Source organism: Aquila chrysaetos, chromosome 9 (genome assembly GCF_900496995.4).
Source record: "Aquila chrysaetos chrysaetos chromosome 9, bAquChr1.4, whole genome shotgun sequence".
In the NCBI taxonomy this organism is placed as follows: Eukaryota; Metazoa; Chordata; class Aves; order Accipitriformes; family Accipitridae; genus Aquila; species Aquila chrysaetos.
Window position 1 is genome coordinate 21,956,162 of NC_044012.1, and position 12,997 is coordinate 21,969,158.

The 12,997-nt window shown below is 63.9% G+C and overlaps 2 protein-coding genes and 6 non-coding genes across 11 annotated transcripts; 7 read left to right on the plus strand and 1 right to left on the minus strand.

Moving 5' to 3' along the window:
• Positions 1–795: 795 nt before the first annotated feature.
• IL34 (interleukin 34) lies at positions 796–8,505 on the plus strand. Of its 3 annotated transcripts, none has more exons than XM_030026584.2 (6): positions 796–846; positions 1,628–1,981; positions 2,091–2,194; positions 2,513–2,590; positions 2,686–2,859; positions 8,010–8,505. In XM_030026584.2, exons 2-6 carry the CDS (start codon positions 1,954–1,956, stop codon positions 8,430–8,432), a joined length of 807 nt encoding a protein of 268 aa, XP_029882444.1. In that variant the 5' UTR covers positions 796–846; positions 1,628–1,953; the 3' UTR covers positions 8,433–8,505. The 3 variants fall into 3 exon arrangements, with proteins under 3 accessions (XP_029882444.1, XP_029882445.1, XP_040982247.1); XM_030026585.2 differs by having other exon boundaries at positions 1,734–1,981; XM_041126313.1 differs by lacking the exon at positions 796–846 and adding an exon at positions 7,750–7,888 and having other exon boundaries at positions 1,448–1,981; positions 8,010–8,250.
• TRNAG-GCC lies at positions 3,221–3,291 on the plus strand. The gene has a single exon. It is a non-coding gene; the product is annotated as a tRNA-Gly (tRNA).
• TRNAG-GCC lies at positions 3,903–3,973 on the plus strand. The gene has a single exon. It is a non-coding gene; the product is annotated as a tRNA-Gly (tRNA).
• On the plus strand, positions 4,727–4,797 carry TRNAG-GCC. The gene has a single exon. It is a non-coding gene; the product is annotated as a tRNA-Gly (tRNA).
• On the plus strand, positions 5,816–5,886 carry TRNAG-GCC. Its single transcript has one exon. It is a non-coding gene; the product is annotated as a tRNA-Gly (tRNA).
• Positions 6,656–6,726, plus strand: TRNAG-GCC. Its single transcript has one exon. It is a non-coding gene; the product is annotated as a tRNA-Gly (tRNA).
• On the plus strand, positions 7,598–7,668 carry TRNAG-GCC. The gene has a single exon. It is a non-coding gene; the product is annotated as a tRNA-Gly (tRNA).
• Positions 8,506–9,895: 1,390 nt separating the features above from the next.
• Positions 9,896–12,398, minus strand: LOC115346020 (C-factor-like). 2 transcript variants are annotated; one of them, XM_030025639.1, is made up of 6 exons: positions 12,159–12,398; positions 11,672–11,723; positions 11,242–11,429; positions 11,000–11,158; positions 10,773–10,883; positions 9,896–10,088 (listed from the first exon to the last, which is right to left on the minus strand). In XM_030025639.1, the coding sequence occupies exons 1-6, from the start codon at positions 12,294–12,296 to the stop codon at positions 9,975–9,977; spliced, it is 762 nt and encodes a 253-aa protein (XP_029881499.1). In that variant the 5' UTR covers positions 12,297–12,398; the 3' UTR covers positions 9,896–9,974. The 2 variants fall into 2 exon arrangements, with proteins under 2 accessions (XP_029881499.1, XP_029881498.1); XM_030025638.1 differs by lacking the exons at positions 11,672–11,723; positions 12,159–12,398 and having other exon boundaries at positions 11,242–11,647.
• Positions 12,399–12,997: the final 599 nt, after the last annotated feature.

The following is a 12,997-nucleotide window of genomic DNA, read 5'->3' on the forward strand; positions in this document are numbered from 1 at the left end:
TCCTGCTGGCCTGCAGACAGCCAGGGATCCCCCCAGCCCCTCAGAGATGGGTCTGGGCAGCCTCCCCTGCCCGCAGCGCAGCCCTCGCACAGGCACGTGCAGGGAAGCGCCGGGCTGACGCCCACTTCCAGTGCCCCGAAACGTGCCTGTGGGTGCCTGAGCCCAGCGAGCACCCCGGGCCGCCTGGCCAGGGGAGCCCAGTGCCCTGGGAGTGCCGGCGCTGGGGGACCAGAGCACCCCAGGGGGCCGGAGGGTGTGCAGTGTGGTTAGCCGAGCACCCCTGGGGAGCATGTGGGCACCCAGCTGGGTTGCGTGAGCACCCTGGGGGCACGCTGCAGGGCTGGCCCAGCACCCTGAGGGGCAGGGGGCCACGTAGTGTAGTTAGCCAAGCACCCCGGCGGCACCCAGCTGGGGCAGCCAAGCGCCTGGGGAGCACCTAACCGGCGTAGCCAAGCACCCCAAGGAGCAGGGGAGGACCCAGGAGGACTAGCCGAGCACCCTGGGGACACCCGGCTGTCTGGGTTAGCCGCGCACCCCGGGGACGCCCACCTGGGCTATCTGCGTACCGTGTGGACGCCCACCCGGGCTAGCCGCCCACCCCGGGGACACCGGGCCGGGCCAGCCGAGCACCCGCGGCAGGGCAGGGAGGGACGAGCCCCGGGCCGGGCCGGGCCGTGCGGGGCGGGCGCTCGGTCCCCGCTCCCCGCCCGGCCCCCGGCAGCCGCCGCCCCGCCCGCTCCCCGCCGCCGCCCCCCTCCCGCCTCCCGGGAAGCGCGGGCCCGGCCCCGCCGCTGCCGCCCGCGGGGAGACGCGTCCCGCGCCCGGCGGCCCCGCGCGCCGCGCCAGGTGGGTCCGCGGGCGCCTCGCGCGTTGGGGGGGGTCGACGCGCGCGGGGGGGGGCGGCGGCGGGGTGGGCCGCGCTGCGGCGGGGGCCGCGGCTGGTCACGGGCGGCCCCCCGCGTTGGGGGGAGACGGCGCGGGGACACGGCACGCGGGTCCCTTCACGTGGGGACGTGGGGCGGGGGCACGGCGTGGGGAGGCGGCACGGCCCCCTTCGCACGGGGACACGGCGTGGGGACGCGGGGGGGTGCCCTTTTTGTGCTGGGACATGACACGGACCCTTCTGCGTGGGCCGCTCCACACGGGGACGCAACACCCACCTACCCGTTTCACGTGGGGACGTGCTGTGCGGGACAGGGCACAAGGACGCGGTGTGGTCTCCTTCCCCTTGGGGTGACAGCGTGGGGACACGACACAGCCCCCCGCCCCCCGCGTGGGGACCCGCTTCACCAGCCCCATCCCCTGGCAATCCTTGGCTGAGCTCCTGCTAAGGCCTGACAAACTCATTGCTGGGATAACGGTGCTGGGCTGGGTCCCCCCACCCTGCCCTGCCCCGCCCTGGAAGTCCCCTGGGAGCGGTGCCAGGGCGTGACACCCCGGCAGACCGGGAGGTGACACCCCAGCAGCCCACACCCAGGCCACCCACAGGCCTCCAGGGCCAGCCGGGACCCTCACCGGGACCTCCCTTCCCCGCAGCCCCCCGGGCTGGGAGCGGGTGCCCTCCCTGGGGGCTGCAGCCCGGGCGCCCGCCTGCCCTGGGGCTGCAGCCGGGGCTCTCTCCCCCCAGATCCCCTCTTGCAGTGCAGGGGGGGGGTCCCACACCCCCCCCCCGCCCCGGAGCGCATCCCTGCCGGCACCCTGTGATGGCCCTGGGACCTGCTGCCTCCCCGCAGCCAGCCAGAGAGGAGAAGCCAGCGGGGACGGCCGGGAAGGGGGACTAACCCCCCATCCATGGCAGGGGGCAACCGCCCGGGGCTACCGGAGAGCAGCCCAGTGCCCGGGGTCTGCGCCCGTCCCTCGTCCCCCCGCTGTGCGCACCGCCGCCCACGAGGCTCCCGGTGAACCCCGGCCATGTAGGCGCAGCCCGGGGCTTCACCGACGGCCACCGGCAACATGCAGCAGGGCTACGCGGCCGTCCTGTGTGAGTACAGCTTGGGGGCGGGGGGGTAGGGGGTCGGTGACCTCGGGGGTCACTCCAGGGGGTGTCCCTGGGGTGGGGAGGCTGATGCCGCTTGCTTTTGGCTGCCCAGGTGTCCTGGCCGTGCTGGGGCTGGAGGCTGCTGCGCCAGGTGAATGCGAGCTCACACGCCTGCTCCAGGACAAGCTGCAGTACGAGATGCGCCTGCAGTACATGGTAACCCCCCGCCCTGAGGGGGGGGGGTGGGAGGGGGACATGTGGCATTGCAGAGCCCAGGTTTGCTCTTGAGGGGGGGACATGGGAGGGCAGCACCTGCCGCCTCTACAGTGACCGCGTGCTGGGGGGTGGTTTGTTCTTTCTACCGGGAGGGGCAACTTGTGCCCAATGGTGTCCAGAGCTGCTTCTGCTGGTGCATCTTTGGGGGTTGACCACGTCAAAGGGCTTTTCTGCCGGTTCCCCAGTGTCATGCCATGGCTGGCAGGGGTGTCCCTGTCCCCTTGCTGCCAGCCCCCGCGCTCTTCTCTGCCTTTCCAGAAACACTACTTCCCCATCAACTACACGGTCCAGGTCCAGTACGAAGAGGTGCTGAGGCCATCCAACATCACCCGCCTGGTAAGATGACGGAAGGGGACGGCCCCATGACGAGGATGCTCCGGGGACCCGCAGGGACTGCGTGGGTCTCACCTGGGGCACCCTCTCGCCTGCAGCGCAATGGGACGGTGTCAGAGGCAGCACTGCGGTACCTGTGGTTCCACGTCAGCTCCCAGGCGGTGCTGCGGATCCGTGAGGTGCTGCCAGAGAGGCACCCATCCTGGAAGTACACCCAGGAGTTGTGCCAGCTCTTCGACGCCCTGGGCAAGGAGTACAGCAAGTACCGGCAGGTGGGGAGACCCCGGGGACCCCCTCCGGCACGCCAGCCCGGCCACAAGCTCGCACGCAGCCTTGCACAGTCCTCGCAGGGGTGCTGCGTGCACACGCAGTGTGCAAGCACCCGGTGCCTGTGCACACAGACATGCGTGTTGCATGCTCACGTGGCCCATGCACACGTGTGGCACGCAGACGCGCTGCAAGGACGCGCACTCACGGGCATGAACACCGAGGCGGGGGGTGCAGCACGGGCGTGCACAGCTCCCCCTGCATATGGGTCCTGCGGGTGGGCTGGCATGGGCAAGCTGCTGGGGGCAGAGGTTGGCACCCGGGGTGCGGGGCCGTGGGGCAGCGCCAGGGGATGCTCCACATCTGGCATTGGTGGTTCAGTGGTAGAATTCTCGCCTGCCACGCGGGAGGCCCGGGTTCGATTCCCGGCCAATGCAGCATGACTTATTTTTGCCTGCAAAACCCCCTTGGGGGGCCGGTAGAGCTGGGGGGGGGGGACGGGACTGTCGCCACCACCATCATGGGGTGGCACCGCCACAGCCGGAGCAGGGATCCTGCAGAAGATGACCCCCAAATTAGTCCCCATTTTCCCAGTGGCAGTACCTTCCTGCAGCAGTAGCAGAGGTCCTGCTTCTCCTCCCAAGCCTCTGCTGCCTTGGTGGAGCTGCCGCACCCCGGGGGGAGCTGCATTTGGGTGCTGGATGGGGGTGGCCTGTCACAGCTGGGTCTCCAGGGTGAACCCAAAATGTGGCTGGCTTGTCCTGTGCCGTGGGGCAGGTTCTGCAGCCCCTCCGAGGAGAGAGTGAACTTTGCTTGGTCATCTCATCAGAGTGTTAACTCTGAAGGCTAATGACAACGCCCCCTTGCTGGAGGTGATGTGTGAGGCAGCAGGAAGAGGTGCTGCCATGGCTGTACCCCCAGCATGAGAGCTGTCTGTCGGGGTCCCCTCAGTGCGAGGGTGTTCACAGGCGGCAGTGCCTGTCACTGCTGCTGCTGCCCCTGCCGGGTTTGGGTCCGTGGGTCAGGTCTGTGGGGCACTCCACATCTGGCATTGGTGGTTCAGTGGTAGAATTCTCGCCTGCCACGCGGGAGGCCCGGGTTCGATTCCCGGCCAATGCAGCATCTGTAGCTTTTGCATCCTGCTGTCCCTCTGGGGTTGCTGAGGGGACCCCAGAGCCTCTCCCTTTAGCACCCGCCGGCACCTGCACAGCCCTCCCGCTGTGGCATCGCTGGTTGGGCAGAGCAGAGCCATGGGCCTTCGGTGACTCCCGAGGGTCTGTGGCCGTGAGTGTCCCTGGCTCAGGGACAGTGGATGACACTGGTTTAGTGGCAGTGAGTGTCCCTGGCTCAGGGCCAGTGATTGTCCATGGCTTGGTGGCCATGAGGATCCCTGGCTTGGTGGCAGTAAGTCACCCTGGCTTTCAGTGGCAATGAATGTCCCCAGGTCGGTGGCAGTGAGGGTCCCTGGCCCAGGGCAATGGGGGGTGCTCAGGGCTGGGAGGTGCCGCTGCACCCTGGGGGGAGCTGCATTTAGATGGTGGATGGGGGTGGCCTGTCACAGCTGGGTCTCCAGGGTGAACCCAAAATGTGGCTGGCTTGTCCTGTGCCGTGAGGCAGGTTCTGCAGCCCCTCCGAGGACAGAGCGAACTTTGCTTGGTCATCTCATCAGAGTGTTAACTCTGAAGGCTAATGACAACGCCCCCTTGCTGGAGGTGATGTGTGAGGCAGCAGGAAGAGGTGCTGCCATGAGAGCTGTCTGTCGGGGTCCCCTCAGTGGGGGGGGGATTCACAGCCGACAGTGCCTATCGCTGCTGCTGCTGCCCCTGCCGGGTTTGGATCTGTGGGTCAGGTCTGTGGGGCACTCCACATCTGGCATTGGTGGTTCAGTGGTAGAATTCTCGCCTGCCACGCGGGAGGCCCGGGTTCGATTCCCGGCCAATGCAGCATCTGTAGCTTTTGCACCCTGGTGTCCCTGGGGGGGTGACTTCGGGGGCTGCCATGGTGCCCGTGGGGGGGGGACCTGAGGTTTTCCCTTGGGGTCTAACTTGGCCCCATCCCTGTGGCCCCTCTGTGGGTTCTCAGGCTCCGAGGGTGGCAGCACCAGCTCAGCAGTGCATGTCCTTGCCTTGGTGGCACTGTGGGGCCGGTGAGAGAAGCTGGTTTGGTGCCAGGGAGCATATCTGCTGGGTGGCAGGGAGGGACTCTGGCTCAGTGGCAGCGAGGGGTGCTAAGTCGGTGGCAGCGAGGGTCCCTGGCTCGGTGGAGGTGAGGAGCCGTGGCTTGCTCGCCATGAGGGTCCCTTGCTCTCTGGCAGGGAGGGACACTGGCTCAGGAACAGTGTTGGGCTGCTGGCCCCTGTCAGGGGTGCCCAGGCCACAGAGCCATGGGGCAGCTGTGAGCAGCCCCACATCTGCCATGGGTGGCTCAGTGGGATGGTCTTTGTCCCCACCACCCCAAGAGCCCAGGGTTGGTTCCTGGCCAATGCAGCCCTGATGTCCTGCCCTTTGCCTCTGCAGCCCCCGGCCCTCTGCCCGAATTGGGCTTTGTGCAGCCACAGGGTGCTCAGGGCTGGGAGGCACTGCTGCACCCCGGGGGAGCTGCATTTAGGTGCTGGATGGAGGTGGCCTGTCACAGCTGGGTCTCCAGGGTGAACCCAAAATGTGGCTGGCTTGTCCTGTGCCGTGAGGCAGGTTCTGCAGCCCCTCCGAGGAGAGAGTGAACTTTGCTTGGTCGTCTCATCAGAGTGTTAACTCTGAAGGCTAATGACAACGCCCCCTTGCTGGAGGTGATGTGTGAGGCAGCAGGAAGAGGTGCTGCCATGGCTGTACCCCCAGCATGAGAGCTGTCTGTCGGGGTCCCCTCAGTGCGAGGGTGTTCACAGGCGGCAGTGCCTGTCACTGCTGCTGCTGCCCCTGCCGGGTTTGGGTCCGTGGGTCAGGTCTGTGGGGCACTCCACATCTGGCATTGGTGGTTCAGTGGTAGAATTCTCGCCTGCCACGCGGGAGGCCCGGGTTCGATTCCCGGCCAATGCAGCATCTGTAGCTTTTGCACCCTGCTGCTGGCTGGGCAGAGCAGAGCCATGGGCCTTTGGTGACTCCCGAGGGTCTGTGGCCGAGAGCTGCCTTGAGGCTTGGTGGCCGTGAGTGTCCCTGGCTCAGGGACAGTGGATGACACTGGTTTAGTGGCAGTGAGTGTCCCTGGCTCAGGGCCAGTGATTGTCCATGGCTTGGTGGCCATGAGGATCCCTGGCTTGGTGGCAGTAAGTCACCCTGGCTTTCAGTAGCAATGAGAGTCCCTGGCTCAGAGACAGTGGAGGACACCACCTTGGTGGCAGTGATTGTCACAGGCTAGGGGCAGTGTTCATGGCTTGGTGAGGGTAAGGGTCCTTGGCCTAGGGCAATGGGGGCTGTTTGGGAACGGGAGGTGCTGCTGCACCCTGGAGGCAGCTGTGTTTGGATGCTGGGTGGGGGTAGCCTGTCACAGCTGGGTCTGCAGGGTGAACCCAAAGCTTGTCCTGTGCCGTGGGGCAGGTTCTGCAGCCTCTCCAAACAGATTGTGAGCTTTGCTCATCATCTCATCAGAGTGTTAACTCTGAAGGCTAATGACAACACCCCCTTGCTGGAGGTGATGTGTGAGGCAGCAGGAAGAGGTGCTGCCATGGCTGTACCCCCAGCATGAGAGCTGTCTGTCGGGGTCCCCTCAGTGCAGGGGGGATTCACAGCCGACAGTGCCTATCGCTGCTGCTGCTGCCCCTGCCGGGTTTGGGTCCGTGGGTCAGGTCTGTGGGGCACTCCACATCTGGCATTGGTGGTTCAGTGGTAGAATTCTCGCCTGCCACGCGGGAGGCCCGGGTTCGATTCCCGGCCAATGCAGCATCTGTAGCTTTTGCACCCTGGTGTCCCTGGGGGGCGACCTCGGGGGCTGCCATGGTGCCCGGAGGGATTTGGCACCCCGCGGTACCATTGTCTGCTGTGGTGCCTGTGTGGGTGTACAGTCCCCCCGGGGTGGCATCATTGGTGGGGCAGACCCAGTGCACCTTGGTGACTCCTGAGGGGCTGTGGCAGGGAGTTGCGGGGAGGGGGGGCTTGGCTTGGTGGCTGCCGTGAGGGGCACTGGCTTGGGAGCATTGGAAGATAAGACACTGGGTTGGTGGCACTAAGCATCCCTGGTTCAAAGGCCAGTGAGTGTCCATGGCTCCATGACAGTGAGGGTCCCTGGTTTGGTGGCAATGACAGTCCATGGCTCTGCAGCAGGAAGTCACCTTCGCTCAGGGGCAGTGTGTCCCTGGTTTAGTGGCAATGAGAGTCCTTGCCTTGGTGGCAGTGAGGGTCCCTGGCCCAGGGCAATGGGGGATGCCTGGGGCTGGGAGGCACCGCCACACCCCAGAGGCAGCTGGATGGGGGTGGCCTGTCACAGCTGGGTCTCCAGGGTGAACCCAAAATGTGGCTGGCTTGTCCTGTGCCGTGAGGCAGGTTCTGCAGCCCCTCCGAGGAGAGAGTGAACTTTGCTTGGTCGTCTCATCAGAGTGTTAACTCTGAAGGCTAATGACAACGCCCCCTTGCTGGAGGTGATGTGTGAGGCAGCAGGAAGAGGTGCTGCCATGGCTGTACCCCCAGCATGAGAGCTGTCTGTCGGGGTCCCCTCAGTGCGAGGGTGTTCACAGGCGGCAGTGCCTGTCACTGCTGCTGCTGCCCCTGCCGGGTTTGGGTCCGTGGGTCAGGTCTGTGGGGCACTCCACATCTGGCATTGGTGGTTCAGTGGTAGAATTCTCGCCTGCCACGCGGGAGGCCCGGGTTCGATTCCCGGCCAATGCAGCATCTGTAGCTTTTGCACCCTGGTGTCCCTGGGGGGGGGCGTTGGAGACACCCCGGTGACCTGGTGACCTGTCCCTGCAGACAGATGTGGAGGTGGTGGTGGCCGACCTGGTGAAGCTGGTCCACAGTGGGGGTGCTGAGAGCAGGAGGAAGGCCGTGCGCCCCAAGGCGCTGCTGGACAACTGCCTCAAGGTCATGCGGATGCTCTACGGGGTGCCCTGTGAGTGGGGACTGGGCCGGGGGGGGGGGGGGGGGGGGGGAGGTACGACGACCTTCGGGAACGGGGGTGCCACGTATGGGGGTCCTGTCCCACGTGGTAACGCCTGTCCCCCTCTGCCCAGGTCGGTGGGAGTCCACCTAACACCGCAGAAGACCCCTTGCTTGATGCCTTCTCCTTGCCCTGGAGTCTGGGATGCTGCCTCTGCTCTGCTCCCCCCCCCAGCAGAGCCTCTCGGGGGGGGGTCCCCAAGGAAGGTGCAACAGGGGGACAAATGCCACCCTCTCCGGGACCAAACACTCTCCCCCTCCAGGACCCCGGGACTTTCCACGGCCACGGGGTCAGCCCCATCCGAAATGCCAGGCACCTTCTACATGGGTGCGGGCTGGAGGGGGCTTGGACACAGCCCCGCCATGGGCAAGCCACTGCCGGCTGCGAGGAGGGGGGGACACGCTGCCCTGCCCGCAGCAGGGGTGAGGGCATCGCTCGGTTCCTCTTGGTTTGTATTTTTTCCTCAGCTTTCATTAAACACCAGTTAATTCTCTAGCGTTGCAGCTCAGCTTCCAACCAGGTCGCGGGAACCTCCAACCTTACCCGAAATAAAGGACCAGCAGAGAGAACCCCAGCTGCCTCTTCTTTTGGGGTGTCAGTCCCCTCCCTCGCCTTTGCGGGGGAGATACTCGCCCTGATACAGCAACCCCCAGAACTACGGTCTGGCGAGCCACCTCCATCAGCCCTGGCTGCTTCCCCGGCAAGAAAACATCTGGATTTGTTTGTTGTGCTTGGCAGTGAGGTGCAGGCAGTGCGCCGGAGGGGCTGGGGGCTGGCTGGCTGCCTCCCCCCTTCCCAGCTTAGTTAATTACCTTAATCAGCTATTAGAGCCCTTAATTGGTGTATTCCTGGCTGCAGGCTGCTTAGGCTTACAAGTCTATGAGAGCGTGCAGGTGAGGCTGTGGGCACTGCAGCACAAGCGGATGCAATGTCTTCTTCCTCCTCCTCCCCCTTCATGCCTAGCGATGGTTCATGTTTATATAAAGCCCACCAACTATGATCCGCCGCTTGATAAAGGGCTTTAATTCGAGGGACCCCCTTGCCCATCCCTGCTGGCTTTAACAAGTATCTCCCAGCTGCTCCGGGGACCCACCTGGGGCTGCCCGAGCCCCTGGGGCTGAGCTCCCACCTCCTGCTCCCTCACGTCAAGTGTGGGAATGGTCCCCCCTGCTCCTCCACCGTGGGAAAAACCAAAGCTGCCCCAGCAAAAAATGACCCTGACCGGGCTTCCCAGAGCATCCCGGCAGCAAACAGCTGGACTCGAGGCTTGCCAAAGCCCTGCGTTTCCAGCCCAAGTGCCCACTTGAGATGTGATTTTTTTTTTTCTGGTCCCTCTTTCAAGGGATGGCTTCAAAAATGTCAGCTGAGAGCCACGACAGAAATGCCCTCATGTTTGCAATACCTGAGGTATTGCAAGCCCATTTGCAATACCTCGTGCTGTACTGTGAGATGGGATGGATGCAGGGAGGGTCAGCCCGGGGGGGCTGCCGAGATCCCAGAAGACATCCCTAGGGATGTGCTAGGGCTTGGGAGAGGCTCCTGCTGTGAAACCCCCAGCTGCTGAAAGAGGAATAGCCTTTGCTGGCCTTGAACCAGCAGAAAGAAAAGCCCATCAGCATCCTTGGGGTGGGCACAGAAAGGCCGACTGGTTTGGGGGGAGCCAGGCTCAGCAGGGTGAGACCTGGGCTCCAGTAAGGATGCCCCATGCCTGTGGTTTCGGGGCTGTCTGGGATGCCCCCAGGCCACCACCGAGGGTAGCTTATGGCCATAGAGCAGGGCTGTATCCAGACCTGCCCCTTGGGCAGCGTGAGGATGCCCGAGGGGGATCCCTCAGCTCCAGGGAATGCCCCAGGGGAGCCTGGCACCGAGATGCAGGACCACGCTTGGAGCATCCTTCCCTCTGCTGCCTCAGCATCCCTGGGTTGTGGGGGGTGGGCAGCGACCCCAGCTCTCACCCCACAAACAGGGGTTCCCTGCCCTCACCCCACAGATCCAAAAACGAGCCTGGAAATGACAATTAATTAACTTTACTGTGGTCTTACCAGGGCAGGCTCTGCCCTCTCCAGTCCCAGAAGGTGCCATTGCTGGTGGCCGAGAGCCGGGCAAGCAGCCGCAAGACGCCCTGCACGCTCTCCTCCTCTGTCACCGGGCCCTGCCGGACTCAAGGGCACGGGGAAAAGAAAAATAAGCCCACCGCCCCCCTGCTCCCAGCACCCCCAGCCTGCGGCGCGGTGGGATGCCAGGTCCGGCCAGGGTAGGTTGGGAGAGGCTGGAGATGCTCTAGCAGCCAAGGGATGTGGCTTTGCACAAATTAATCGTCCCTAATTTGGGTGCTATAAGGATGGAGGTTAATTTTGTGGTTCCTAATAAAAAAAGTGACTCATTTGTTCCCTCCGCAAGCCAGCGTGGGGGTAAGACCTGCCCAGCTATGCTGCAAGAGGCTGCTTGTCTCCAACCTTGCCTGCCTGCTCTTGGCACGGTCAGAGAAGCTGAATTTGGGTTGATGAAGGCCCCGGGGTGCTGGGGAGGCAGCACCCTGGGTGCAGCTCTCCTGCCGGAGCCGAGCACAGGGCCGGGGTGCCCTCTGCTGACACGCGATTGGGATGGGAAATGAAATAAAAAATAGGGAGGAAACTGGATCGTTTTGGGGGAGAGCCTGGAACTGGCCCTTTGCTGCGCTGGCGCAGCTCTCCTGGGACCCCGGGGCTGCACAGGGGTGGGTGCACCTGGGCAGGGATGCCCCTGGGAAGGGAAGTCCCTGGGATGGGACACCCCAGGAAGGGATGCCCGTGGGTCTCTGCCAAGCCAGGGTGGCTGTGCGCCTCCTGTCACTCACCGTCCCCTGTCCCAAGGGAGGCGTCACACAGCCAGGGTCCACGGACACGCAGAGGATCCCGCTGCTCCCATACTCCAGGGCCAGGCACTTGGTGAGCATGTTCAGCGCAGCCTGGGAGCACAACCACCTCCATCACGGGGTGGCACTGCCATGGCTGGCATGTGGGGGAGGCGGAATGCCACAGGAGGTGACCCCCAAATTCCTCCCCATTCTCTCGGCAGCGGTACCTTGCTGCAGCGGAAGCAGACGTCCTGCCTTTCCTCCCAAGCCTTCGCCGCCTCGATGGAGCCCAGGATGCTGGAGATGTTGATGATGGCGGCTCTGCTGCAGCTCATCCCCTGCTGCCCTTTGGCCTCGGCAGCCTCCTTCAGCAGGGGCAGGAACGCCTGTGGCGGACAGGCACTCAGGCGTCACCATCGTCTTCCTCCCTGCTGCCAGCATTTGGGGCAGGGGGTGCCTGTGGCCTCACCTGGCTTGTCTGCAGGGGCCCGATGGTGTTGGTGGTGTAGACGAGGGTCATGTTCTCCGCCGTCTCAGTGGCCAGCGTGCTGCGGCGCGTGGTGCCGACATTGTTGATCAGGAGGTTGAGGCCGGCGCTTCCCACCTCCTCCCGCACCTTCCTGACCGCTGCCTTGATGCTGTTGGGATCTGTCACGTCTGCAAGGGGACGGGGCACCTTGGGGACAGGCTGGAGGGGGGGGGGCCTGTCCCAGGCAAGATGCTGTAGGACGTGGTGGGAGGCAGCTCCTGGCCACCGAGCATCCTCCTGGTCCCAGCAGTGACCTGGTTGGGCTGAGCCAAACTGAGGGACCCGCCTGCTTGGGTGCCATTTCCTGGAACCACCCACGGGTGCCATTAAATCCCAAGTGGCTTCATCCCCTTTCCACCCCAGCACTTACCTAGAGGCAGGACCACGATGTTGGGACAGCCCAAAGCCACCTCGTTGACCGCCTACACAGAGAAAGGGGGGGCGAGGGGGGAGTCAGGTGGAGGGTGGCCCTGTGCCATGCCCGGGTGGGAACCGGGTGGCCCTGCGTGTCACAGCTGATAGGTTTCGACAAGCCCCGGTGGGAGAGATTCAGGGTGAGCCGCTGCTTCTCTGCACCCGGCTGAGCCCAGCAGCTTCAAAGCCCCTGGCAGTGATGTCCCTGGTGTGGGGGCTGCCAGCAACCCCCCCGGCACTCCCCCGCTATGCACTTATCTATGCCAAGAGGAGAAAAAAAATTAAATATGTAAATATATATTTTTTTCCATGCCAATCACAGTGTGGGATGCTGATGCTCAGCCCCCTCCCCCCCCAAGCCAGGTGGGGACGGTGGCAGCCCCAGCCGCTGCATTTCCCAGCCTGTCCCTGAGCTGTCCCCCCCGCCCCAGCACCCTTCCTACCTTCCCCTGGGGGTCCAGGCAAGCAGCAAAGAGGTGCCGAGGGGGGCTGGGCTGCTCCAGCAAACCCTTGAGCAGCCCCAGGCCCAGTCCTCCGTCGCAGCCGGTCAGCAGGACGCTGCCCACGCTGAGCCCCTCCATCCTCACCGCTCACCGCAGCTGGTTGTGCTGCCCCAGCGAGGTTTGGCAATCGGCCTCAGTAATTTGGGAGGTGGCAGCGCGGGTGCTGCTGGGATGGATGGGGGGGGGTGGAGTGGAGGGCACCGCTTGCACCCCCTCTCCTGGAGGTGATGGGGCAGGGGCATGCTCTTCTGCACCCCAGGGGGTCACCCATCACCTTGACCATGGGCATGTCTCACCACCCCTGTACCCCACAGCATCCACCCTCCCCAGTCATGGGCACCCCAAAGGGGTGACAGGACCTTCCCACTTGTCCCCCATTATTGCGGTGACCCCAGGGTACCAGCACATCCATAGAACTGCAGGCGAGGTTATTAATTACAGTACAACCTTTATTAATACTGGAATCTTCACAGTGCATTCGTTACTTGTAGCAGTGACTATGGAAATCGGGGGGGGGGGCAGGGGGTGGGTGGGAAAGAGGGGAATTACCACCAAAAAAAAAAATTAAAAGAAAAGAGGGAATAAAAGAAAGAGAAAGAAACCTGGTGGAGGGACGGGGAGGGAGGGAAGCGGCGGCAGAGGCAGGAGCACGGAGGGGAAATAAATTAAAAAAAAAAAAAAAAAAAAAAGGACCAAGTTAACAACAGCACCAGAAAAGTTACTTCAGTCGAAAGACAGGTCATTTTTTTTTTTTTTCCAAGGAATTTTCATTTTCTGTA